The sequence below is a fragment of the Chlorocebus sabaeus genome, chromosome 24 (assembly GCF_047675955.1).
Source record: "Chlorocebus sabaeus isolate Y175 chromosome 24, mChlSab1.0.hap1, whole genome shotgun sequence".
Classification (NCBI taxonomy): Eukaryota; Metazoa; Chordata; class Mammalia; order Primates; family Cercopithecidae; genus Chlorocebus; species Chlorocebus sabaeus.
The window spans coordinates 53,618,466-53,645,914 of record NC_132927.1 but is presented as its reverse complement, the minus strand read 5'-3'; the positions used below and the strand labels follow the sequence as shown (position 1 = coordinate 53,645,914).

The 27,449-nt window shown below is 45.3% G+C and overlaps 1 protein-coding gene across 4 annotated transcripts in view; it reads left to right on the top strand.

The window, feature by feature from the left end:
- Positions 1–27,449, top strand: part of POMT2 (protein O-mannosyltransferase 2) — a 47,429-nt gene that overhangs the window by 8,574 nt on the left and 11,406 nt on the right. For 2 of the 4 annotated variants that reach the window (XM_007987397.3, XM_037984319.2), the window contains exons 2-12: positions 948–1,032; positions 6,890–6,994; positions 8,529–8,637; positions 10,386–10,494; positions 12,082–12,241; positions 13,761–13,867; positions 14,547–14,629; positions 17,041–17,150; positions 22,506–22,572; positions 25,066–25,135; positions 27,065–27,143. In XM_007987397.3, the coding sequence (XP_007985588.2) occupies positions 948–1,032; positions 6,890–6,994; positions 8,529–8,637; positions 10,386–10,494; positions 12,082–12,241; positions 13,761–13,867; positions 14,547–14,629; positions 17,041–17,150; positions 22,506–22,572; positions 25,066–25,135; positions 27,065–27,143 (1,084 nt within the window). Of the gene's footprint in view, positions 1–408; positions 680–947; positions 1,033–6,889; positions 6,995–8,528; positions 8,638–10,385; positions 10,495–12,081; positions 12,242–13,760; positions 13,868–14,546; positions 14,630–17,040; positions 17,151–22,505; positions 22,573–25,065; positions 25,136–27,064; positions 27,144–27,449 lie in introns of those variants that run through there. The other 2 variants (XM_037984320.2, XM_037984321.2) reach the window with 2 other exon arrangements.

Here is a 27,449-nt window from a genome sequence, read left to right as displayed (position 1 = left end):
GTTTTAGATGTGGTCTTAATTTAGTAAGAAAACCTTCAACTTTTATATATTAGTTAGTATAAGATCAGCCAGATCATAGTTAGCAGCTTACTTGTCACAGGGTCGCTGAGCAAAGTGAGACTCCTGTGACAATCATGGTTTATAGTCTCAACCCTGACCAATAGCCCGACAATGTCGTAATGGACCTTGTAATAGCAAATGTTGTCTCAGAAGTCAACAGACTTGGAAGAAACTTTTTTAATTTAAATTTTTGTTTACACTGGCTACTTGGAGATAAGAAAACTCTTTTTTTTTTTAATTTTTTTTATTTTTTTGAGATGGAGTCTTGCTCTGTCGCCCAGGTTGGAGTGCAGTAGCGCCATCCCGGCTCACTGCAAGCTCCGCCTCCCCGGTTCACGCCATTCTCCTGCCTCAGCCTCACGAGTAGCTGGGACTACAGGCACACGTCACCACTCCCGGCTCATTTTTTGTATTTTTAGTAGAGACGGGATTTCACCGTGTTAGCCAGGATGGTGTCGATCTCCTGACCTCGTGATCTGCCCGCCTCAGCCTCCCAAAGTGCTGGGATTACAGTTGTGAGCCACCGCGCCCGGCCAGAAGAAAACTCTTACTACAAACCTTTCCATATTATGAGAAAACTTCTTGTCCTTTTAAAATAAATAGAAACTCAAGATACAGAGTAAGTATATGTATATTTAACTCAATTGGTAACTGGCTGGTGAATATTTGCTCACCTTTCTCGTCTATCTAAATGAAGACCGGTGGCTAGCTTGATGTCTTTCTTCCTCAAATCACTTGTGTCAAAAGATTTTTTTTTTTTTTAAATCCAAACTTTTGCATTAATTGTTTGAAATGCATAGCCTTTAATTTTAACCATGCTTTATTAAGGCCATTTGGATTTTATGATAATTTTAAAATTCTTGTTTTTCTTTCTGTGTTTCCTTTAGTTGGGATGAGACTCACTTTGGAAAAATGGGAAGTTACTATATCAACCGTACGTTTTTCTTTGACGTGCACCCGCCTCTGGGAAAGGTGAGCAGTGTGGTGAACAGCAGCTCTCTGGTCCTGGAGGATCGTTCCTAAGGGCTGGAGCCACATCTTGATTTTGGGTCTGGGGCTTGTAGAAAGAGTTTGGGACTTGTAGAAAGAATTTTCTGATGTTTCAGACCCGCTACTTTCATGGAAAATCTTTGGTGTTTTTTAAAGGGTCCTCTGGGCTCAGAAATGGAAAGAGGGCCCATCAGCTGAGGGAGGGATGAACAAAAGTGTGGCACAGCCATACAGTGGAATACTATTTGGCCATATAAAGGGATGAGGTTCTGATACGTGCTACAACATGGATGAACCTAGAAAACATGCTAAATGGAAGAAGCCAGACACAAAAAGTTACATACCCTGTGATTCCACTTATACGAAATATCTAGAACTGATAAATCCACAGAGACACAAAGTAGATTAGTGGTTGCCAGGATCTTGGGGAGGGAGGATTAGGCAGTGACTGCAAATGGGCGTGGGACGTGCAAATTCCATAACATGTCATATGGGGTGATGACATGTTATGGAATTAGGTAGTGGTGATAATTGTACAATCTTGTGAATATACTTAAAACCACCCATTGCACACTTTAAACTGGTGGATGTTATGTTATGTGAATTTGTCTCAATTTTAAAAAAGAAAAAAGAAATAGGAATACACTGCATGAAGCAGAAATAGCTCAGGAGGCTGATGTCCATGTGGGGCTGACTTCTTTCTCCCTTCCCATGCCCAGCATACACATTAATCTGTTTCTCTCACATGTTTTGCCATTAGAAATTCCACCAATTAGAATTCACTTTACTCTTTTTGTGTGTGTTTGTTTGTTTTGAGATAGCGTTTCAGTCGTGCCACCCAGGCTGGAGTTCAATGGCATAATCTTGGCTCACTGCAACTTCCGCCTCCTAAGTTTAAGTGATTCTCTTGCCTCAGCCTCCTGAGTGTCTGGGATTATAGGCGCCCGCCACCACGCCTGGCTAATTTTTGTATTTTTAGTAGAGACAGGGTTTCACCGTGTTGGCCAGGTTGGTCTTGAACTCCCAACCTCAGGAGGTCCACCCACCTTGGCCTCCCAAAGTGTTGGGATTACAGGCATGAGCCACCGTGCCTGGCCCATTTTAGTCTTTTAAAAACAAAAATCTCTGAGAAGGCTCTCAGATTAGCTCTGGAATTCACGCAAGGCTTTCTTCCTAACTGGAAACTGAGATCTTGGGCACCAAGGGGACAGGAATTTTCCTGTGAGGAACTGGGGAGGGATTTTGGAGCATATAGTACTTGGGGGATAAAGGTGGGAGCAGGAAAGCCAGGAGGAGGCAGGGATAGTAATCTTTTATCAAAGATCACAAAGATCACCTATGGTTGAGCTTAAGGAAGCATGAGAGCAGGGGTCCTACAAGGCAGTGGGTGGAGAGGGAGGTAGAACAGGTAGCCTATTTCAAAACTGGCTCTGAGCCCAAGAAAAGTGTCGAAAGTATTATGCCTCTTCCTATCTCTTTTATACTATAACAACAATAACAAAAACAATTAAAAACATTTATTCTGTTCTGGTCACCTTAGAGGCATTATCTCATGTAAGCCTCAGAACAACCTTATAAAGTAGGTATTGTTGCATCCCCATTACACAGATGGGGAACTGAAGGCAGATAAGTAGTTTGCCATAGGGAACCAAGCTAGGAAGTGGCAGAATCAAGATTCAGACTGGCGTAGAGCCTGCTCTCTTAATCGTGACACCACACTACCTCGCAAACTTGCCTTGGCTCATTCCTCAGACTACATCTGTTACTACCGTAGAATTAAGCAACAGACGTGTTGAGTATTTGCATGGAGCTCGCCTGGGAACCAGACTTCTGATGAAGATTTTTCATAGGAAACCCAGCCCAGTGTTTCTGTGGGGACTGCCCATTCTTTTTTGGAGTTTTCCTGGTGCTCAGCGCACTGTGGACATGTGCACAGGACTGGCTGATTTGTTTAATTTACCTAAACCTTAGGCCAGGCGCAGTGGCTTACGCCTGTAATCCCAGCACTTTGAGAGGCTAAGGTGGGCAGATCACCTGAGGTCAGGAGTTCGAGGCCAGCCTGGCCAACAGGGTGAAACTCTATCCCTACTAAAAATACAAAAATTAGCTGGGCATGGTGGCACACATCTGTAGTCCCAGATGTTTGGGAGGCTGAGGCAGGAGAGCAGCTTGAACCTGGGAGGTGGAGGTTGCAGTGAACCAAGATCACGCCGCTGCACTCAAGCCTGGGCGACTAAGCAAGACTCCATCTCAAAAAAATTAATAAAATAAAATAAAATAAAATAATAATATACCTAAGCCTTGCCTTCCTCACATCCGCTTGCCCGTGTGAAGGGAGAAGTGTGAGGGTTCTCAGGCTGCCCTCAGGGAGTGTGGCCCATCGGCACCCCTAATTTATCTCGTGTTCTGTCTGGTTGAAAGAGAGTGATGAGCAAACTGGAAACCTGTGAGAGGGCACAGTAGCTTCTGCAGGTTCTGAGGCCAAGCCAGTCAAGAAATCAAAACCCCTCCAAGTGGCAAGCAGGAAGTTTCTTCCTTCGCTACTGAGGCCAAGACCCACGCTTCACATTGGCCCCCAGCCCTGGGCATCTGGCAGCTCCAGTCCTACAGGAACTTAAAACATAAAAAAGCCTGCACATAGCAGAAAATGTGGTCAGCACAGAAGGAAGTACGAGGTCAGAAGCCTCCTTCAGAAGGTGTCAGAAGCCACCACATTTCTAGTCCACAGAGGTTACCACAGTCATCTTTTTCAATAGTTTCTTATATTCCTCTAAGAATTTTTTATGCAAATAAAAGCGTGTATGTTTTTATATATGTACATATGAACAACACATTATATATACACACAATTCTTTTTAAAAACTCAAATGGGATAAGACTACAATTGTTCAGCAACTTGTGTTTGAAACATGATATGTTTCTTTCCACATTAGCATATGAAGATGCGCTTTATTCTTTTTAATGGCCGTGTGTCATTCTGTTATGTAGATGTGCCGTAAGTATTTACGCCTCTTCAGTTGGTGGGCAGCATGTAGGTTATTTCCAGTTTTTAGCCATTACAAAAGATATTGCAGTGAACATCCTTGTACACTATATCGTTGTATAGTTGTCAAGGTATATATGAAAAATTCCCCGCAACCAAGCTAAAAAATCAAAGTATATACACATTTAAAATTGAGTTAGATATTGCTAAGTTTTCCTGCAAAGATGTTGTAATCATATATATTCCCACCAACAGCGTATGACAGTGCTTTCTTCCCCACATCATTGCCAGCACTGGTATGATCATACTTTAAAAACTTTGTTGGCCGGGTGCGGTGGCTCAGGCATATAATCCCAACATGGGATTTGGGAGGCTGAGGCGGGTGGATCACCTGAGGTCAGGAGTTTTTGAGACCAGCCTAGCCAACATGGTAAAACCCCGTCTCTACTAAAAATACAAAAATTAGCCGGGCATGGTGGCAGGTGCCTGTAATCCCAACTACTTGGGAGGCTGAGGCAGGAGAATCGCTTGAATCTGCCTGGGAGGCAGAGGTTGTGGTGAGCCGAGATCGCGCCACTGCACTCCAGCCTGGGTGACAAGAGCGAGACTTTGTTTCAAAAAAAAAACTTTGCCAATTGGAGAGTAAAAAATGACATGTCACTGTTTTCATTTGCATGGCTGTATGAGTTAGGTTGAACATTTTTTCATATGTTTATTAGCCATTTGTATTTTGTTTTCTATGAATTTGCCATATTTTCTAGTAAGTTATTCATTTTTTTTCTGTTGATTTGAAAGAGTTGTTTAGTTAAGAAATTAACTTGGGGCCAGGCGCCTTGGCTTACGCCTGTAATCTCAGCACTTTGGAAGGCTGAGGTGGGTGGATCATGAGGTCAGGAGTTCAAGACCAGCCTGGCCCACATGGTGAAACACGGTCTCTACTAAAAATACAAAAATTAGCCAGGCGTGTTGGTGGGTGCCTCTAATCCCAGCTACTCGGGAGGCTGAGGCAGGAGAATCGCTTGAACCTGGGAGATGGAGGTTGCAGTGAGCCAAGATCGTGCCATTGCATTCCAGCCTGGACAACAAGAACGAAACTTATATAAAAAATAAAAAAACAGCTGGGCGCGGTGGCTCATGCCTGTAAGCCCAGCACTTTGGGAGGCTGAGGTGGGTGGATCACCTGAGGTCAGGAGTTCAAGACTAGCCTGATCAACATGGTGGAACCACGTCTCTACTAAAAATACAAACAAAAAATTAGCTGGGCATGGTGGCAAGTGCCTGTAATCCCAGCTACTCTGGAGGCTGAGACGGGAGAATTGCTTGAACCGGGGAGGGGGAGGTTGCAGTGAGCTGAGATCGTGCCATTGCACTCCAGCCTGGGGGACAGAGCGAGACTCCACCTCAAAAAAAAAAAAAAAAAGAAAAAAAAAGAAGAAATTAACTTGGAGCTACTTTGAACCGTAAGGGAACTGAGAGAGAACTGAATTTTGAGTGTCTGCTAAGTGGTTGGCGTAGTGTTAGGTGTTTACTTAATGGCATCACCTGTAATCCTCACGCCCCCGGGAGGAAGTTTTTATTACCTATAGCTCAGAGATATTAAGTATTGTCCGTGATCAAAGAGCTAGAATATAGGGACACTGAGGTCCAAACCATCTGTGCATTTCTTCACCCCAGACCAGCCAAGCAGTCTGGAAATGTATGGTCAGCACCAGGCAAGCTTGTCCTGCGAGATCCCAGGTGAGAAGAGGGATCCATTTGTTGCCACTTGGCAGCTTTAGTTCATCTAGGTATTTGGATGACCCTGTCCGGGCCCTGGGGTCCCCGCCTTCGTTTTTAAAAGCAAGTCTTTGTTGTCTTTTTCGGCCAAACTTTGGCTTCTGTACCTTGACCTGGAGCTGTAGCGTGGCTCTGTTTAGAACTACTTAGAGAAAATAGTGGGTTAGTTAGTAGTCTAAATCCAAGTCCCACAAGTGTAGCTAAGAGAGACTTTCCCCACACAGCCAGTGTATTCCCTCCTGCATCCCAGCCCACCAGAGCCTGGGGGGTCAGACTGGAGCAGCCTGGGGCTGTCCCAGATGGTTGGCGTTTGCCAGCGGTTTTTATACTTCAGCTGCTTCTGATTGCTTATGCGAAAAATAGAATTTTACAATGTTGATGGCCAAGGAAATATACAAAAGACACAGCCGATCTTGTCAAAGGTTTTGAAGGGTTCATGACTCACAGTCTCAATTTCTAGTTGATTTGTTCTGGTTTGGGAGGTACCAACGTTGCCCTCCTTTGGAATATTAGGAATGGGAGAAACTAGCCTCTGGTCTTTGGCAGTTTTTCTCTTCCCCTCTGGGCAAATGCATCTGTCTTTGCATTCCTCTTTCTGGTTTTCTTCCCTTGTCTTTATTCCTGGTATGTAGCTCCTTGGTCCCTTTTCTCCCTCACCGTGACTTGGAACCTCACTTTCCTTTCAAGAGGCCAGTTCCCCAGGAATCAGCCTCTGCCCATGACCCAAGAGCTGCCCTGTTTTATTTTACACTATCTGAAGGAAAGCGGAATAAGAGGGCCCCTTACTGACTCTGCCCTTCAAATCGTGGGGCTCTTTTTCCTTCCTAAGTGTTTAGGTTGTGCTGTTCCCAGAACTCAGCCATAATACAAGAGAGGTTTTGTTTCAAGCAGTGAGCTCTATAGACAAAAGATTCTTTGCTCTGTGGCAGCTGCAGGAGAAAATGTCGCATCGGCAACATTTTCTATGGACAGTTGTCAAGGGAACCCAAAGTCTGTGGGTGCAGCTGGAGGGAAGTTCAGAGGACAGAGGAATCTTCTCCTAAAAGCTTCTCATCTTTTTATTTGTTCTTCTCTCCTCAGATGCTGATAGGTCTTGCTGGCTACCTGAGTGGATATGATGGTACCTTTTTGTTCCAGAAGCCTGGGGATAAATATGAGCATCACAGCTACATGGGAATGAGAGGAGTAAGGTTTCCTGACTTGATATGGACTGACTGAACCCTGGGGCCACACTAAATCAGAAATGTTAATAGTTAACAGCCCTGGAGTGGTGGCAGGTGTAAATAAAGGGACTCTGGGTGGTGACGAGGGGGAGGATGATCAGACCTTCCCCTGTGGTGTAGATGGTCAGAACTGAGGTGAGAAAGAAGGGAAGAGGAGGCCGCAGATAATACAGAGATGACATAGATAGGAGCAAGCACGCATTGTCACCTGCTGCCCTGCCCCGGTGTACTGTCAGACCTCAGGTTGGAGAACAGCCTGGAACCCGGGCAGTCAGGAGTCTCCTGCAGTCCCAGTGGTGCCTCCATGCACTGGCACGCTGCCTGCTCCTCCCCTCACAGGCACAGCTGCTGGAGTGTTGCCTACATCTCGGAGCCTTTTCTGAAGATTTCAGCATGCCCACACCCTGTCACCATGTTCCTGTGTCTTTCCCAATGAAGGTTTCAGGCACACAGAATTTTCCAGCCTTATTTGAAGGGAGGCCAAATGTCTGCTCCAGTCCCTGTGTGTCCTAATTCACAGCACCAGCCTTGGTGGAACATGGCAGGGCCTTAATCCCCAACTCTTTGGGAACCCCGAACGTGTGGCTGAATGAAGCCAGCAGAAGCTGACCTCCAGTGTGGACCTCTCAGAGAAGTTTGCATTTACAAGCCCCTTTCCTTGAGGATTTCATAGCATTTTAAATAAATGACTCTGTGCTTATTTGGCCTCATCGTTAGATGATTTGCGTGGCCATATTGTGGTATATTAAACAAGGAGTATGTCCTACCCTCAAGTTCATGTTCTTAAGTGATTCTGTGTCTTCCTAATAACTTTTGAACACCACGTGCCATATGTAATTGGATGTAACAACCAGACATAAGAATTTCCCATTATTCTGGCTTGTCTGTTTATTCTGATGGACAGGTAGGGGATGGAAGAGGGCTGGCAGCTTAAAAAAACAAAAAACCAAACAGGCATCCAGGTACTGAAGTATCAAGCAATCCCTTTTTCCAAAATCAAAATATGTACATTGGGTAGATTAAAGACTGGTTTCTGGTGTAAATGAAGAAAAGAACTAGGGGTTCCTTAAAATTCTCTGAAATACCTTCAGAGGGGTCTTTCTCAACTTGTACCTACAGTTGTGTAATAGAAGCTAATGGCTGTCAATTCCTATCTCTGTGTTAATAACACTCATTTTCTTCCCTTCTCTCTGTTCCTGGTGTGTAGCTACTTGGTTGCTTTTCTCCCTCTCTCCTACCCACACCTTCCTGGCTGAACTCTGCTGATTTCATGTCAGTGCACAAGTTGCTGCTTAATGGGAACATACATATTGCTTGATTTGGCTGTTCACTATTACAATACTCTTTTCTTAGTTATAGATATCCTAGGTGACTTTAGGTCACCAAAGTCATGCCTTCATCAGGTCCCCTGTCTTAAATGTTAGGTTGTACTGAGTCCAGTAGGTCCCTCACCTAGCTCAGCTTGTTACTTGACAGCTTCTCTATTTCTCCCACAGTTCTGTGCATTCCTTGGCTCCTGGCTGGTCCCCTTTGCCTACCTCACTGTACTGGATCTGTCTAAGTCCCTCTCGGCAGCATTGCTCACCGCTGCCCTCCTCACCTTTGGTAAGTTGTCTTAGCCATGCCATGGCTTTTGGGAAATGGGCTGCCACTCTGTAAATGTAGCTGAAAATCAGTACGTTCAAGGGTCCTATCTGTGGGTCCAATTCAATTAATTTTAGGATTGGGTAAAATGTACTACAAAGCTCATTCATTCACTAGTAATACTTAATGTATATCAATAGTTTTATATATATAACAAGCCTTTATATTTTTGGAGGGGAGAATCGGTATGAGTAATCCCAAGGAATAGATTTACCTCCACGTTATTCACAATTGAGTTTGGAATGGGTAATAAGATAGATTTGTGAGTATGTTTGTTTTTGAAGGAAGCTTATAATTCTAATTTTGCTTCTCTTAGGTTAATATTAGTTTGCATTCCTAAACTAGTTTCAACTAAATATAAAGGCAAATGCAGAAATAGCTGGGTGGCAAGAGATAGCAAAATGGGAACTTGGATAATAATCCTCATGTGGATAAATGAGAGTTCGTCATAGAAGTTGATCCTGTTGCTAGCTTTGTTCCTATGAAAGTGAATTCAAGACCTTGGGGAGCTTAACATTTAAAGAAATCTAGACCAATTTAAATGGGGTACTTTATGGGTTTGCTTTGACAAATATGTTGCTTTGTTTTGACAGATAGATTGCAAGATTATTGGCTTTCTCTATAGACGACTGGTGGCTTTTTCCTTGTATCTTGAATTTCCATCTTCAGTTATTCATTCATTTAGTCATTTATGCACTTTTCATTCAATAGTAATTTCTCAAGCACCTACCCTGCTCCCGGCCACTTTTCTCGGTCTCAGAGGGTACACCCATGAGGCACTCTGGTCTCATTGAGTTTACTCCATCATGGGCAGACAGTAAATAAACAAGTAAATGAATAAGTCTGTCGTGTGATGTCCTAAGCCACAAGTGCAAGGTAGAAAATAAAGCAGGGTAAGGGATGGAATAATGGAGATCAGTACTATTTTAGACAGGGTAGTCAGGAAAGAGCTTCTGAGAGGGGAGCTTGAGCAGAGACCTGAGTGAGACAAAGGATCAAGCCCTGCAGAGATCTGAGGGAAGAGCATTCAGGCAGAGGGAAGTGCGTGTACTGTAGTTCCGGTGCGGAGCTCTGTGGGTTCAAATCACAGTAAGAAGGCTGGCATGGCGAGGACAGAGTGAGTGAGGCAGAGGGTGCTGGGAGATGAGGTTGGATGGGTAGGGAGACCACACAGACTCTGGCAGTTGTCATGAGAACTTTTTACTTTGAGTGAGATTGGAAGACATTGGAGGGTTTAAGCAGGAGCATGACATAATGAGATTTAAGGATTTAAGTTAAAAAAGAAGATCATTCTGCCATCAATCAACCACCAAGAGAGACTTCATGTAAAATGATAAGATTCTATCATGGGTGTAGATAGTTTGTGGTTACATGAGCAGTGGCAGGACTCCCTTTTTGATGGTGGAAATGAGGAAGAGAACTCGTCTCAGGGCTGGTCTGAGTGAGTGAATGACATGATCTTCTCTTGAGTTGAGGGCCTAGAGGCAGTGTGAGATACTGCTTCTTGTCCTTGGGCTTTGATGTCTCCCAGAGCTGTGGCCTTCCACCTCCCCGATGACTCAGTGTTGATATTGACTCTAGTCCTGACTGTACAAGTGCTTACACTCAATTAACTGGCAAGAGGGACTGTTTCCTACTGCTGGGGTGTTTGGTTTTCAGGCAGCCCCTCTCTTACCTCGCCTTTTCACCAGGGAGCTCATGTTTTTCAGATACGGGATGCCTCACTCTGTCCCAGTACATCCTCCTGGACCCCATCCTGATGTTCTTCATCATGGCTGCCATGCTGAGCATGGTCAAGTACAACTCCTGCGCCAACAGGTCAGAAACTCCGTCCCCGGGAGGGGAGGGTCGGAAGCTGTGGCAGCTCCAGAACTTCTGTAATGGCCAGGGCCAGGGCAGATGCCCAGAGACTTGTCTTGAAGCTGAGCTTGAGGCAAGCATACGTTTTGTTTGTTTGTTTTTTTAACTTAGATTGTCCATTTTAGATCATAAAAATGGATTTTAAGAAGTTTTCTACAGATGATTTTATTTTTGCCATATTCAAGACCGAGAAAATGTCAGTTGTCTTTTTCAAGCGTATTATTATCATGTTTACAATGGAGTACAATTGGGTAGGGGTTTTGGGATGTTATGGAGGGATCCTAATGCTTTCCCCACCCGCCTCTCGTAACCAGTGCTGGTTAGGAGATGCCAGGACAGGCCTGTCCTTCACATACTCTGTCCTAGAAGGGAGGGCACCAGGGTAGACACTGCCTGGAAACTCTCTCCCTGCCCTCAGTGGTTGCATCCAGTCCTGACCTAATGATGGGAATAGCGTATATAAAGGTTGGTTTGAATGGCCCATACCAGCCAAGAGGATCCTTCCAGGTCCTGGTCAGTTCTAAAGCTGACCTGGAGGGTCCAGTCTACTTCCAGAATAGTCTTTTCCAGATCATCCTTCTACTTCTGAGAAAGTAGAATAAGTCATTCATTCTATTCAAACCAAAAGAGTTGGCCCCTCCTAGGCTTTTCTGGATGTTAACTTGGCACAGCCAGGCTCATTAAGCTCCATTGTGCTAATCAAACCTGATCAGTGACTCTCAGCCCACTCTGGCTTTGGGTGTTCTGGTTACGCCACATCCACTTCCATCTACCATTTCTTGAGTATACATACTGTGTGCCAGGTACTATGCTAGGAGCTGGATGTACAGAGCTCTGTTGAGCTTGGCTGTTAAGGAATATTCGCTCTGGCAGAGAAGGCAGCCAGAGAGCCAGAGAATCACAGTGTAGAGTACTAGGTGCTATACAAACAGCAAAATGGTCAGGAGCACTAACTTTGACCCAACTGCCTGAGTTAAAACTGTGCCCCACTGCCTGCTAGCTGTATTACTCCACCTCTTTGTCTCTTGATTTCCTCCTGTGCAAAAAGAGGACCTAGGGACATACGATCCGCTGTGGGCTATAGTGACGGCTAGAAGAATTAATGTATGTATTATACTTGGAATGGTGCCTGGCACATAGTAAGCACTCAGTAAATGCTGCCTTCGACAGGGGCAGAGGTGACACAAAGGAGAGGGCTGCCTGAGTCCAGGAGCACCTAAGGATTCTCCTTTCACTCCTGCCTGACCGGTCACTCGTGAAGAAGGAGCCCCCGCTTACCCTGAGCCCTGTACTTAGCCAGGAGCACTATGGACACTCTCCCCAGAAAAATACCCTGCGTACTCAGACTGTGGTTTGCCTGCCGTTCCAGAGCTTTCACAGACCGCCTCCTCCCTGGAGCCACGCCATGGTCCCTTGAGGCTAAGAGCCCCCAAGACAGGGCACAGCACAGCCTCTCCAAGTCTGAGAACTGCCCTGTGCCCTGCTGCGCTTGCGTTTTCCTTTGGTTCCAGCTGCCAAATTGAACTCTGTCTTGTTGATTTTCAGGCCCTTCTCTGCCCCCTGGTGGTTCTGGCTCAGCCTGACTGGTGTTAGTCTTGCTGGTGCTTTAGGGGTCAAGTTTGTTGGCCTCTTTATCATCCTTCAAGTGGGGCTGAACACCATTGCAGACCTTTGGTACCTGTTTGGAGACCTCAGTCTTTCATTGGTGAGCACCCAAGCGTTTGCTGTGGAAATGTTTTTGCTCCTTGATGTTGCTGAGTAGGAGCCAGTGGCCTTCTCTGTCTCTGCTGCAGGTGGCAGAGTGGCTGTGTTCTGGGTCCCAGGTGGGCTGGACCCCCAACCCTCCGCAGACAGCAGGACATCAAGGAGTGGGCCTGGCTGAGGATTGGATAGGGTTCAAGGGAGAGGATGGATTAACATTCTTGGAAGTCTCCTTTTGCATTTGTTTTGTAATGTCTGCCTTTTTTTTTTTTTTCTCTTTTTGAGATGGAGTTTTGCTCTGTTACCCAGACTGGAGTGCAGTAGCTGATCCTGGCTCACTGCAACCTCCGCCTCCTGGGCTCAAGTGATTCTCTTGCCTCAGCCTCCCAAGTAGCTGGGATTACAGGCACATGCCACCATGCCCAGCTAATTTTTGTAGTTTTAGTAGAGATGGGATTCTACTGTGTTGGCCAGGTTGTTCTCAAACTCCTGACCTCAAGGTATCCACCCGCCTCGGCCTCCCAAAGTGCGGGGATTACACACGTGAGCCACCAAGCCTGGTCTGAACTCACAATTTTCATTTCCTGATCCACAGCCTCCATATTTGGAGGCCAGTAAGGGCCTTTACGGTTTATTATTTATTAAGGGCTGATTCTGTGCCAGGCACTATGTGAAATGCTTTACCTCCATTATCTCATTTACCCCTCATAATAGTTCTGTGAGGTAGGGAGTTATTACCCTGATTTTCAAATGAGGAAATGAAGACCTACAGAGGTAATGACTTCCCGAAGGCCATGGGGAGTGAGAGGTGTATCTAGGAGTCACACCCAGGTTAGGTTGGCCCCAGGCCATCACTCTGCTGTGGTGCTGCTCCATCACATCCGAACCAACTCCTAACAAGTTTATTCACTTATTCATTTATTCATTCAGAAAATATGTGAAGACCATCCACTGTGTGTGAGGCGCTGAAATATACAGATGAATACAATATAGTCCCCATCCTCTGGGGTCAATGGAGAGAGAAAAATAAGGAAGCAGGCAGTTACAGTCAGCCAGGCGTGCTGGGAGAACACAGAAAAGGGCACTAGGCCAGTCCCAGGCAATCCAGGAAGGCCTCTGGGAGGAAGCTGGGAAGATAATTAGCCATGTGATGGGTTGGGCTGGGACAGTAGAGGAAGCACTGGGAAAGTACAAGGAGGTCAGTGTCCCTGGAACATGGAGGGGACTGGTGAGCAGCTATGTTGCAGATGCAGGCAGTGCCTTGCCCTTGGCACAGTGACAGGCTAGGGTCTTGGGTGTAGAGCCTGGAGAAGTAGCAGAGGGCTGGCCCATGTTTATCTTGTGTAGTGCTTGGGTGGTGGGTGTTATAGAAAGGCTTAGGGTTTCCACATATTCTCCTCTCCTCTTGGCCATTTTTTATGATTATGACTTACACATTAAAATCTATATATAATGCATGCATAGTGCATAAGGAATAATGAGGTCTCACGTGCCTGGCACCCCCCACTGGCCTCTGTTTGCAGGTGACTGTGGGAAAACACCTGACTGCTCGTGTCCTGTGCCTCATAGTGCTGCCCCTGGCTCTCTACACGGCCACCTTTGCTGTTCACTTCATGGTGCTGAGTAAAAGGTACAGACAGAGCCTTTGCAGCATCTTGCTTCTGGTTTTCCTTTTGCCCTTAAGCCTGTGGAGGGGCTGGGTGATGTTCTGGGTCTGTGGTTAAAATGATAGGAGAGGGACCCAGGGATTTTTTCCTGTTTCTTTCCTGCTACATTCTATCCTTTGGGTATGCTAAGGGCTCAGAAAGGCAGCACCCTAACCTGAAGGAAGAAGCTATTTTCCTTATAGCCAAATTGTCCCTTATCTCTAAACAGAGTCCCCTGTACTTAGCAGGGATAGGCAACAATAAGATGTGCAGTAGGAGTGAGGATAACAATAGCAATAACACCGGCAGCAACAGCTCCCACTTCATGAGTAGCTACTGAGAATTAGGAACTGTGTTCTGCATTTTGTGTACATTATCTCATTTAACCACAATCACTTGCGACTTCTCTGGGTTTCTTTAAATCTCTAGTTTATAAATGAGGAACTAAGGCTAAACAGGGTTATCTTGCCCAAGGTCACACAGCTAGTAAGTGGCTGAGTTGGGATTTGGACCCCAGTTTCTCCAACTCCATCACCCACCTCTGTCCCATGATCTGATTCTACTTCCCTTAAACTAACTGAGCAGAGCTCTTCCCAGCGCTCCTGGGAAATCACATTTTCACTCCTTTAACTTGGCTCTCTTCTGCTCTTTCTCTTCCCACAGTGGCCCTGGTGACGGTTTCTTCAGTTCTGCCTTCCAGGCCCGGCTTTCAGGGAACAACCTGCACAATGCTTCCATCCCTGAACGTGAGTGTCTCTGGGCCTTTACAAAGGTAGATGGCAGAGGGGCTTCCTGGGAGTTGAATTGGAAAAGACGAATATGATGGCTTGGGTTATTTTAGCCTGTGATGGCACGGTGGGAGAAAGACCCAGTTAGATCTAGTAAAAATACTTGAGAGTGAATCAGGACAGAGGAGAGGAAGACATCCTGAGCAGCAAGCTCTGTGACCCTAAAGAATGACTTCTCCTTTGTGGCTCTCCAAGCCAGCTCTGAGGGAAGGTCACTCAGAGAGAATCTGGTAACAGCACCAGGCCCTTCAGAACCAGTTGTCAGTTTCCTGCACCGCTTTCTGAGTGTCGCGTCCATTCGCCTACGACAGATGGTAGTGGAGTGTGTGCTCACCCTCCAGAGATGGAGCCTGGTGTAGGGGAGCTCCACACAGTGTGACTGGAGGCGTTAAGTACATAAAGACGGAGCACAGCTCTGGGGATTCACAGGCGTGAAGGAGCACGGCTGCTGGGTGGTTGAGGGCATCAGAGGCACATGATGTGGGTTGCCTTGGAGTCAGGCCCTGGAAGGATGTGTGGCTTTCAACAGATAGAGGAGAGGGCATCTCAGACAGGAGGGAACATGATCAAAGCCGAGGACAGAGTAAAACTGAAGGCACAGGTTATATGCAGAAAACTACTGGAAGATAAATGTGAAAAGTTAGGTTGGGCCCAGACTATGAGGGTTTGAGGTGTCTGGATGAAGTATTTGACTTCCTCAAACAGGCCGTGGAGACCTAGTGGAGGTCTTTGAGCAGCCAGGAGGCCCGGAAGGCTGTGCTGTAGGGAGATGACATGGGTGGGAGAGTCGAGGCTGGCTGGGGAGAGGACAGGATTGCAGGCAGGAGAAGCCCTCTGGGAAGCTATTGCAGGGACCTGAGCTGGACATGGTGGGGCAGCCACAGGGTAAGGCAGATGGGCGTATGTAAGGGAGATCTGGACATAGCAAGGGAGGAAGAAAGATGTCACTAAGGACTTGAGTGCAGGTGATTGCTTCCTGGAGGCAGAGACTGCGTCTTACTCATTTTAGTCTTTCCAGAGCTTTGCACAGTGCCTAAAATATAGCAGACTCTCCCAGGCTGGGAAGAATGAGAAATAGGGAAGCAGGAGAAGAAGTTGGGTTGGAAGAGCAGATACTGAATTCCACACTAGAGGACTTGACAGTGAGCTGCTTGGGGAAATTGGTGCCATGGGGCCAGTGGGCTTTGGGGCTGATGCTTTCAAAGGAGGAATCAGCCAAGTAAAAAGGTAATTGATGCTGTAGCAATAGCTGTGATTTGTAAGGAAACTGTAGAAAGAGGAAAAGAAGAGGGCTGAGGTCAGATCACTGGGGAATGCAAGCGGAGGAGGAATTAGGAGAGGAGGCTGCGGAGGAGCGGCCCTCGAGGGAGCGTGTGGTCGAGAAGCGGGAACAGAGAGGATTTCAAGAAATAAAGGTGGTCAGCCGTGTGTAGGGCTGTTGAGGTTGGCCTGCCTGAGAACTCAGAAGAACACAACTGTGGAGTTTAGCAAATTCCTGCTCATTATTTAAAGGCCTAGCTCAGCTGTCATCTCTTCGATGAGTCGTCCTCTCTTTACTCCCCGGGAGAGAATTTGTCCTGTTCTGAGTTCCCACCACTCCCACTGTGTGACACATCGTCATGCCTTTGTGGGGCACTTGCCCACCATCCTGTACTTGTCAGTGTGTGAAACCTGGTAGACAGGGCTCTTCCAGGCCACAGGCAGGCCTCCTCCACCTTTGGATCCACTGTGTAATCAATACATTCTTCTGGTCCACTGAATGAACCAAGAAAAACAGGAGCGGGTCATTCCAGCGGATTGGAAGAGGGGCAATATTAAGGAAAAGAGGCTTCTCAATAACTCAGGACCTATAGGAGGAGGGGATGCTCTTGGGAAGTGGTTTTCTGTGTTTTTTGTTTTTTAATTCAGAGTAAAACAAAACACCATTGAACCATATGGTACTAGATTCAAAAGGCACAAAAGAATATAGAGTGAAAGAAACGGTTTGTCAAAATGTTGTATCTTGGAGAATGTTCCAGGCAAAGACAGAAAATGCTTCTTCCTTCTTTATTCCATTGAATCCATGTAGAGACCTTGAGAAGGACAAGTTGTTTTTCATCTTTTACTGTTACACATGGTGCTTTGATAATGACAGTGTTAACACCAGCTGCTTCTGAAGTCCTCAGGAGGGAGGGGAGTACGTGGGCCCTGTGGTGAACTCTGTCTTGAGTCGGCTCCGTGGGAGTGAGAAGGCAGCTGGGCTTCAGTCCGGGGCCCAGGGGAGTCTCGCAGAGAGTTAGTGAGCCCTGTGGCTTCTGAGGCTCCTCGCAGGCAGGGGCAGCCTCTAGCACTGTGGCAGCTCACCCCTCTGCTGTCTCCCTTCCTCCCAGACCTGGCCTACGGCTCTGTGATTACTGTGAAGAACCTCCGAATGGCCATCGGCTATCTGCACTCGCACAGGCACCTCTACCCCGAGGGCATTGGTGCCCATCAGCAGCAGGTCAGTGAGCCTTTTGTGGACTTGTACGGCAGCAATGCTGTTCACCATAACAGTTCACTCTCTTGCCTCCTGTCCTTTGCTTATCCCATTCCCCCTGCTTGAAACATTCTTCCTAGCCCTGCACCCTTCTCTTTCCTCTGGCTAACCCCAGGCATCAGCATAGGTGATCTTCAGTGACCACCGTATCCCACCTCTCCATGGTACTGGGTGGGGTGCCCCTCTGATGAGAGGCTTGATGGCACCTTCCACATGCCTACGTGGTAAACCTTCTCATATTGAACTGTGCGTGCTTACTTCCTGCCGTCTCTTTGGTACTAGCTCCTGGAAGATTGCTAGCTCCTGGAAGGCTCAGTTGCCTAGCACAGTGCCTGCAATGGGATGGGTGATGAGTAAAGTGTGGTAGTTATGAACACAGACCTGGGAACCAGACTAGGTGATCTGGGTGTGAAGCCTGCTTTCATATAGAGTGTCACTTTGGACAAATTCATCTTCTTGTGCTTCAGTATCCTCTTCTTTTTTTTTTTTTTTTTTTTTTTTTTTTTTGAGACAGAGTTTCACTCTGTCACACAGGCTGGAGTGCGGTGGCGCGATCTCGGCTCACTGCAAGCTCCGCCTCCCGGGTTCACGCCATTCTTCTGCCTCAGCCTCCTGAGTAGCTGGGACTACAGGCGCCTGCCACCATGCCCGGCTAATTTTTTTGTATTTTTAGTAGAGATGGGGTTTCACCGTGTTAGCCAGGGTGATCTTGATCTCCTGACCTTGTGATCTGCCCGCCTTGGCCTCCCAAAGTACTGGGATTACAGGCGTGAGCCACCGCACCTGGCCTGTATCCTCTTCTTTAAGTTGGGGAAAATAAGTAGTACCTCTCTCCATCGTAGGGCAGTTGTGAGGATTAAATGAGATAACAATGTGAAGTGCTTATGAGAGACTAGCCATGTGAGTATCATCTGAATGAGTGAGCGACACTGTGAAGGAGTGTTCGTGTGGCTGCAGTGTATGGTGCCTGAGAGGGAGAAGCAGGATGCTGAAGAGGTTGGTGGGGCCATATTGGAGAGAGGCCTGTGTTATAGTAGATTTGACTTTGCTCCGTAGACATTAGGGAGCCAATAAAAATTATTATGATTATGATTAGATCTCTAGTTTAGAAAGATAACTTTAGTGGGAATGTGATAGCTCACAGGGAACCAGTTTGGAGGCAATAATTATGACAAAGGACAGTGAACAGAGGCAAAAAGCATGGAATCTTTACAAAGATTTGTACTTTGCAAAAAGTTGTGCCTCTCCAAATGCTTTGTTTTTATTTCCCTTTTAGTTGCTAGAAAGTGACAAGGGTGTAGTAGTTCGATTTCACGCTGCTGATAAAGACATACCTGAGACTGGGCAATTTACAAAAAAGAGGTTTAATTGGACTTACAGTTCCACGTGGCTAGGGAGGCCTCACAACCCTGGTGGAAGGCAAGGAGGAGCAAGTCACATCTTATGTGGATGGCGGCAGCCAAAGAGAGAGCTTGTGCAGAGAAAATCCTGTTTTTAAAACCATCAGATCTCTGGCCAGGTGCAGTGGCTTACGCCTGTAATCACAGCACTTTGGGAGGCTGAGGTGGGCAGATCACATTAGGTCAGGAGTTTGAGACCAGCCTGGCCAATATGGTGAAACCCCATCTCTCCTAAAAATACAAAAAAATTACCCGGGCTTGGTGACACCCGCCAGTAATGCCAGCTACTCAGGAGACTGAGGCAGGAGAATCACTTGAACCGGGCAGGTGGAGGTTGCAGTGATCTGAGATTGCGCCACTGCATTCTAGCCCGGGTGAAAGAGTGAGACTGTGTCTCAAAAAAATAAAAAAAAAAACCATCAGATCTCGTGAGATCCATTCACTACCACAAGAACAGCACAGAAAAGACCCGGCCTCATGATTCAGTCATCTCCCACCGGGTCCCTCCCACAACACGTGGGAATTATGGGAGCTACAAGATGAAAATTGGGTGGGGATATAGAGCCAAACCATATTACAGGGTATTGGGTTTTAGTGTCAATTTCTTATCCTTAATTCTCCATTCATGTCTGACCCAGTGGTTTTCAGCCCTGGCTGCACTTAGAATCAACGGAGAGATTTTTAAAAATTCTGATGCCTAGGCTCCACTGCAGAGATGATGATTTCATTGATCTAGGATGAGGCCCATGCATTATGCATTTTTGGTTTGGTTTTAAGCTGTCCAGATGATTCTAAGTCATGTACACCCAGGGCAGAGACACCTAGCTGTACTGTGTTCTCATGTGGTGATAAATTGCTGCAGGTGTCATGTAGAAGACACTACAGTTACAGACACGGTGACCGGAACATCTACACTGTGCAAAGGGAGAGAAAGGCCAAACTCTGAAAGGCTCTGTTAAGCTAGTGTTATGTACTTAGAGCCCATGTGTGGAGGTGTGAAACGTGATGGTGGTATAGGGAAAGTGCATAGGGCCAAGGGACAAAAGTGTCTGGCTTTGTCATTGACCAGATCACTTAGCCTTTCAGTCTGTTTCCTCATCTGTAAATTGAGGGGATTGGACTAAATATTATCTCCAGTGGCCCTTCCTGCCCTGCAGTTGAATGTCCTGTTAACAGGTCTAGGTCTTTATTTTAGAATGTTTTTAAAGCATAGCATTTATAAAATTGGAAAATATAGAAAAGTATGAAAAAGAAAACAAAAATGACATGTAATCCCAGAAGATTAAGTGTTTATCTAAATGTTTTAACGTACAACATTCCACTATAATTGGATACCTGTGTTCTTAGGAAATCTCATGGTATAAAAATCTCCATTGTCAAAACAAACATTTCAATGGGAAAAGGGGCCATGGACTGTACTCATGATAAAGAAATAATTTTTCTTGTAGGAATTTTAATCGTAATTGCTGTTGTAAAACAGACACACAAAGACTGCTCTGCTACCACACATCTACACATTGTAAAACAGGCACTCAAAGACTGCTCTCCTACCACACATCTACACAGAGTACACACATGAGCATCATAGAACCTTAACTTCCTTGAGCAAATCCAGGCTGGATGGACGATATCGAACTTTTCCTCAGGAATGTAGAATTCATTTTAATTTCTTTATGAGCACCAAAACTTTTTAGCTTCTTGTGTATCCTTAATACCATTATCCCTAAGTTCTTTTTTTTTTTTTTTTCCCGAGGAATGAAGCAAATACCACTCAAAAGAAGCAGCCATAATGCAGGCAAAATAATTTTTCCCCTCAATGCTAATTCTGAATCTCGTTGTAAGTACAGTCATGCATCGGAGGGATATTGTCTGAGAAATAGGTCATTAGGTGATTTGATCGTTAACATCGTAGTATGTACTTACACAAACCTAGGTGGTACCACCTACCACACACCTAAGCTACATGGTATAGCTAATTGCTCCTAGACTACAAACCTGTATAGCATGTCACTGTACTGAACACTGCAGGCAGTTGGAACACCGTGGAACACAATGGTAAGTATTTGTATTAACTTAAACATATCTAAACATGGAAATGGTGTAGTAAAAATATGGTAGTATAATCTTATGGGACAACCATCGTATATGCAGTTTGTTGTTGACCAAAATGTCTTTATGTGGCATATGACTATAAATTGGTCATATTTTGTCCAGTTGGGGTTATAAAAACTCATTTGTAAGAGTTCTGTACTTGTTTACATAATTGGCATAATTGGATATATCTAGTCTCTATCCTGGGAGCATTTATTTAGCTGCCCTGGTTTGAATTCTGTCTCCCCAACTCATGAGCTGTGTGACCTTGAGCAAATTACTTAACGTCAGTTTCCTTGTAAGTAATGTGGGGATAACCATACTACGGCATAGAGCTGTGATGATGGTTAAATGAGAGAAGACTTGCCCAGCCAGGAGCGGTGGCTCACGCCTGTAATCCCAGCACTGTGGGAGGCCAAGGTGGGCGGATCTTGTACAAGCTCAGGAGATCGAGGCCATCCTGGCTAACATGGCAAAACCCCATCTCTACTAAAAAAAAAAAAAAAAAAAAAAAAAAAAAAATCAGCCCAGCGCAGTGCCTCGCGCCTGTAATCCCAGCACTTTGGGAGGCCAAGGCAGGCAGATCACGAGGTCAGGAGATCAAGACCATCCTGGCTAACACGGTGAAACCCCGTCTCTACTAAAAGTACAAAAAATTAGCCAGGCGTGGTGGCAGGCGCCTGTAGTCCCAGCTACTCAGGAGGCTGAGGCAGGAGAATGACATGAACCCAGGAGGCAGAGCTTGCAGTGAGCCAAGATTGTGCCACTGTACTCCAGCCTGGGCGACAAGGCGAGACTCTATCTCAAAAAAAAAAAAAAAAAAAAAAAAAAAAAAAAGACTTGCCCAATGCTTAGAACAGTGCCTGGTAATAAATGGTAGCCATTTTCAGCATCAGCATTTCATGAGTCTTCTCCCATGTTGCTAAAAAATGCTCTGAAACATTTTTTATGGCTGTATAATATTCTATCCCAGGACATACTATCATGTTAACTATTTTTCTGTTACTAGACAATCATACTGTTTCCAGATTTTTTGTATAAAATGTGAGTTAAATTCTAGGACAGGATATCTGTGGAGCTTTTTAGTTTCATTTGGCCACATTATAGAAAATATAATAGCATGAATTTTTCATTTAGAAAGTTTGAGGCATGATCTTAATTACTTTTTTTTTTCCTAGATGGAGTCTTGCTCTGTTGCCCAGGCTGTATTGCAGTGGTGTGATCTTGGCTCACTGCAACCTCCACCTCCTGGGTTCAAGCGATTCTCTGGCCTTAACCTCCCGAGTAGTTGGGATTATAGGTGCATACCATGCCCGGCTAATTTTTGTATTTTTAGTGAAGACAGGGTTTTACCATGTTGGCCAGGCTGATCTCAAACTCCTGACCTCAGGTGATATGCCCACCCCGGCTTCTCAAAGTGCTGGGATTACAGGCACGAGCCACCACGCCCGGCTTTAATTACTTTGAAAATGCACTTAAATCCTCATCCTGTTTTTGTGCTGAAGTCAACCGGTTATATAAGGCCTCATGGTTCCTCCCTCTAGAAGGCTGGATAGAACTTTTAGGACAAGATGCAGAAAGATACAAAGAGACAAAAAGGCTCTTGTGAGACAAGGCCTCTAAATGCAGAAGGAAGGAGAGAATTTCACTTACCAATGCTACATCTGAGCCCCATTGGGAAACATGGCCCCTCAGGTTGGTGGCTGGGGATTCTGAAATTGGCTTAAGCAATGTTGGTTTGATGTTGATTGTTCTTGGCCAGCTGTGCTGATAGTGATGGTATTCTCCCTCCTGCCTCCTCTTCCCTCCGCCCCCACCCCCCACCCAGGTCACCACCTATTTGCACAAGGACTACAACAACCTGTGGATTATCAAGAAACATAACACAAATTCAGGTAATGTGGTCAGAGACTGATGCTTCTTGTGCTGTTACTCTCTCTCAGCCCTCCTTAAGATTTCTCATTCCTGCAAAAGAATGATCCTGAGATGGGCTTTGCTAACCATCTTTGACACCTTTACTTAATTATCCTTTTGGTTATTATTTATTAAGCACCTACTGTGTTCCAAGCATTGTTGTTGGCATAGGGGATAAGCATTGAACAAAACAGGTAAGAACTTGCTCTTAGAGCTGTCATTTTGAAGACAGATAGCAGAGCCCAGATTTAATCCAAGTAGAGGTTACTTGAGCATGCCACTGGGGGCTGGTGAGTGGCCCCAGCTGAGGGCACCTGGCTGCTGCTCTCATTTCTGACATAGAGCACACCAAACATTGCACACTGTAGCATGTGGTGCGGCTCAAGTTGTCTTGATAAGATAGAATTCTGCCCACTGCTCAGCCCTGGCCTGAGTCAGTCAGTTGGAGATCTGAGGGGCTACTAGTCCTGTGACTGGAATTTGTCTAGACTAATTCCTGGGATGTGACTCAATGCCTGCTGATCTGTTCCCAACTGGCCTGGGTGAAGTAACTCTGCAGCACACCTATCGGGCTCTCAGGGCTTTATGACAAGAGTAAGACTGGAGCCAGATCTTCCTTTCTTTGGTCAGACAGCTAGCTACCTGCAGGCTGTGCCTCTGCTGCAGCTGAGGAGAGAACAGAGGGTATCTTACACTCACCTTCCGAGCCTATCATCTCTGCTGACGATCTTGTGCCACAGGTATCTCTGTGACTCCTCAGCAAATCCCACCTGGCTTAGCCTATCCCAGCTTAGCTGCTCCTGGGCCTTTGTGGAGAAATGGGCAGCTACTCACCTAAATCCACCTCCTGTTATTGCCATGTAGTCTAGAATCGTGGTGTATACAACCACTTTGCATTCTGCTCCTTAGTAGGATAAATTATGACACCGTTGGGCAGAGTCTATTTCTATACCTTTATAATGGATATTGATTAATTCAGCAGGCCAAATGTGAGTGTTCTATCGCAGTGAGGAGTTCCGAGGGAAGACCAGTTTTACTTCCATCGTGTGGTCATGAACCAAGTCTTTGACATTCTTAGTCTGTTATTCCATTGTGACTTCTGAGTTAAGATGGTTGCATTTCATCGAAGTGATTAAGGATTTTGTGGGAGCTTTATAGACTAGGGTCTTTGTGTTCTTGATGGCTATAAATGCCCCTCCCCACCAAATGCATATGAAATAAAGCCTCACTCCCTATTGACTTATTTGATTTGTCATCTTGCTAATTAATGCTCTTAAGAGACCCTAACAGGCAGCATGGAAATGGGCATCTCTTCAGTTGAGTTCTCTGATTCTCTCGAGAGCCAGTGATTTGCACTGGCAAATTTATCTTTCCTGACTTTGATCTATTTATAGTGTGTTGGTATCTCACTGTTTGGGACAGAAATTTGCAAGGATCCATTCTGTATTGCTATGATTACTGCCAGCTCCTTTTCCATGTCATCACCTTTCTAGATCCTGATTGGTCTTGACTTTGAGATGATACAGAAGTAGTCCCTTAATCATTTCATCATTCTTCGCCTCACATTTAGCAAGTTTATTGCCAAAGACAAGATACTCGCTGGCACAATTGTCAGGGTTTATTTGATTTTGAGGAGAGTTGGGCAAGTGGTCATTTGTATGGAATTACTTTTTAGAAGACTATTATTACTACTAAAGTCTTATTATTTAGCTTCCCAGCTTAAGCTCCAGTGGGGCTTCAGTGCCTATTGGGTAAAGGCACATTCCCACCTGGAATATGCAGTCTGGCCACACTCGTTCATAGCCTCATCTGTTCCCACTCTCCCCCACTCCACCCACCCTTACAGTATGAAACCCATTTGCTATTCATCAAAGGAGTTTTTCTTCTTCTTCTTCTTCTTTTTTTTTTTTTTTTTGGAGACAAAGTCTTGCTTTGTCACCCAGGCTGGAATGTAGTGGCACAATCTTGGCTCACTGCAACCTCCGCCTCCCGAGTTCAAGCAATTCCCCTGCCTCAGCCTCTCGAGTGGCTGGGACTACAGGTGTGCGCCACCACGCCTGGCTATTTTTTGTATTTTTAGTAGAGATGGGGTTTCACCATGTTGGCCAGGCTTGTCTCAAATTCCTGACCTCAGGTGATCTGCCCGCCTCAGTCTCCCAAAGGGCTAGGATTACAGGCGTGAGCCACTGTGCCTGGCCAGAAGTTTTCTCCTTTCACACTTCTAGTGCCTTTTCCCTGCTTGTCCACCTGACAAAATCCTCCCTTTCCTTTAGGAGACTTTTGAAGCATTGTCTCTGGGACAGCCTTCTCTAGTCCCCCAAGACAATTTAGGGGTCCTTCCTGTCTGGTCTGAGAGTACCTGGTTATACCTCTAGCAGACACCACATGGTACTGTAACCCTTTACCAGTCAGCCCTTGATTAATACTAGCCTGGTAAGTGATTTTGGATATCAATCCTTGTTTATTTTTGGCAGATCCCCTAGACCCTTCCTTCCCAGTGGAGTTTGTAAGACATGGAGACATTATTCGACTAGAACACAAAGAGTAAGTCTATTTGCAGTTTGGATAAATAAATGGTATGGGCACCAAGGGGAGGCAGTTATTTTAAGAAGTAAACAGAAGTTAGATTTTGATAAGGCTCTGTTCAATGGAGAAAGGCTGCAGTGCGAGAATAGGAGAAGCATTTTATGAAGGTGATGAAATTGCAGGCCAGCCTTTGCCCCTGCCTACTGGGGACCTTTCAGTTTCCCATTTCCTAGAGGAAAATTTCAGTTGCCCAAGGCTGCTGCTGCCTTTTTTTTTTTTTTTTTGAGACAGAGTCTCACTATGTTACCCAGGCTGGCCTCAGAGTCCTGCGCTCAAGCGATCCTCCCGCTTCAGCCTCCCAAATGGTTGCTATTACAGGCATGAGCCATCACACCCGGCTCCCAAAGCTGCTTCTTAAGTGGCTGCCTTTAGAAAGACGTAGGAGTCTGTTTCTGAGAATATGGCAAGCTAGCTTATTTAACCAGTGTTCTCACTGAAAATGACTAAAAATGCTGGAATAATATAAAGACTTCTTAAGAGCATAAAAAGGCTGACAAGATATTAAAGAGTTACCAGGCCAAAACCTAAGTGAAATGAGGAATCCAGAGAAATAAGTGAGACACTGAAGCCACTTTTGCTTTGATCCCACAATCTTGACTTTTGGCTGCCTCCTGAGAGAAGAGGTTTTAAAGTCAAACCTCTAGGCTCACCCAAAGTGGTAAATTTATTAAGTTATCCTTCCCCGTATTTGGAACCCCCAAAGGCTTAGGGTAAGGGTAAATCTGCCCTATGCACCTGTGCCCAGGAAAAATTACTTTAGGACCCAGCTAAGTGTTGCGGGTTGGGTAGTGAACTGTCCTTAGTTCCTGAGAAGTTGGAACTACCATTTGATCCTCACATGAACTTGGGGCTCAAATTCATGTCACCCGGATGATCTCAGAATCTCCAAGCCATGAATTTAAATGAACATGATCCTAGATTGGTCATGTCTCCTAGGTACATAGCTAAAAGCAAATGTAAGCCCTCTTTGGAGAAAGACACTGTCATTCGTTCCCATGAATAGTTTTTTAGTGACAATAGTACATGCCCAAAAGTAACAAAGCACACAAGAAAATAGGGCACTGTGTGCAAGAACAAGCTGAAACGACAGAGAGCAGGAGCAGACCCGTAAACATTTCATAGACTGGAATTATCGGATACAAATTTTTAAATATCAAGGGGGTGTGTGTGTGTGTGTGTGTGTGTGTGTGTGTGTAGAGAGAGAAGCAATTAGCTGTGGTTTTTTCCCGAGTCAGCTGGATTTTGAATACTTAAAATTTTTATTTTATTAAATAAATTTCATTTTGTCATTAATAAAAATTTATTGTAATTAAATTTTACTTTTGCAAATTTTCACAAATTTTATAATGAACATTTATTACTCGTTCCAGATAAAAGTGAGAGTTGTTACATAAAACTAAATAAATAAAAGCTAAATTAAACCCCTCTCATCCTCCACAGATGTCTACTTAAAAAACCTGGTGATGGGAGCAGAAAGAGTAAGTGGCAGTGAGGAGGTTACCTAGCTCAGGCCATGCAGATTACAAGTTTTAATTTTTCCTCTCCTCAAACCTGCCTTCTAAGTCAGGCAAGCTAAGTGCTTCAAAGCTACTAAATGTGTGAAAGTCGCCCCCCACCTCCCTGCCAGCACCTAAAGTTAGCCCCTTTCTTGGCATGCCGTCCAGTGCTCCTACCATCTGTCTCTCCTGGTTTGGGCTCATCTCTTCTCCAGTTCTCACGATATTTCTTGAGAATAAATAGGAAAAAGTTCCTGATATGTTGGATTTAATAGTTCAGATTCTAATTTTTCTTATCCTGACAGATGACTCTAAACATCCTTGGTAAAAGAAGAAATGTTACGCATCTTCTTTCTATAGGATAATGACACTTCTCTCTTCTAACTTCTAGAACTTCCCGGAACTTGCACAGTCACTATCATGAGGCCCCCCTGACCCGGAAGCACTATCAGGTCACCGGCTATGGCATAGTAAGTAAGCAACGGGGGTGTGAGCAGGATGTAAAAAGTTATGGGCCTTGGCTCAGGGTTGTGTGGTGGGATATCTCCTCCCCAGAATTCTGGAATGTTCCTGAGGATAAGAGGCTGCACAGGGAGTCTCTTAACATTTGGGAGCTTTTTGGCTAGGCTTGCTGTGGGAAAAGCAGCCTATGAAGTCTGTTTGTCTCCATCTCTCTCCTCACATAATAAGCATGCCATTTACATGTTTTGATACTTAATAAATATCAAATATGAATACTATTTGGATCTTTTTTAAAATCACCTTGGACATAGAAA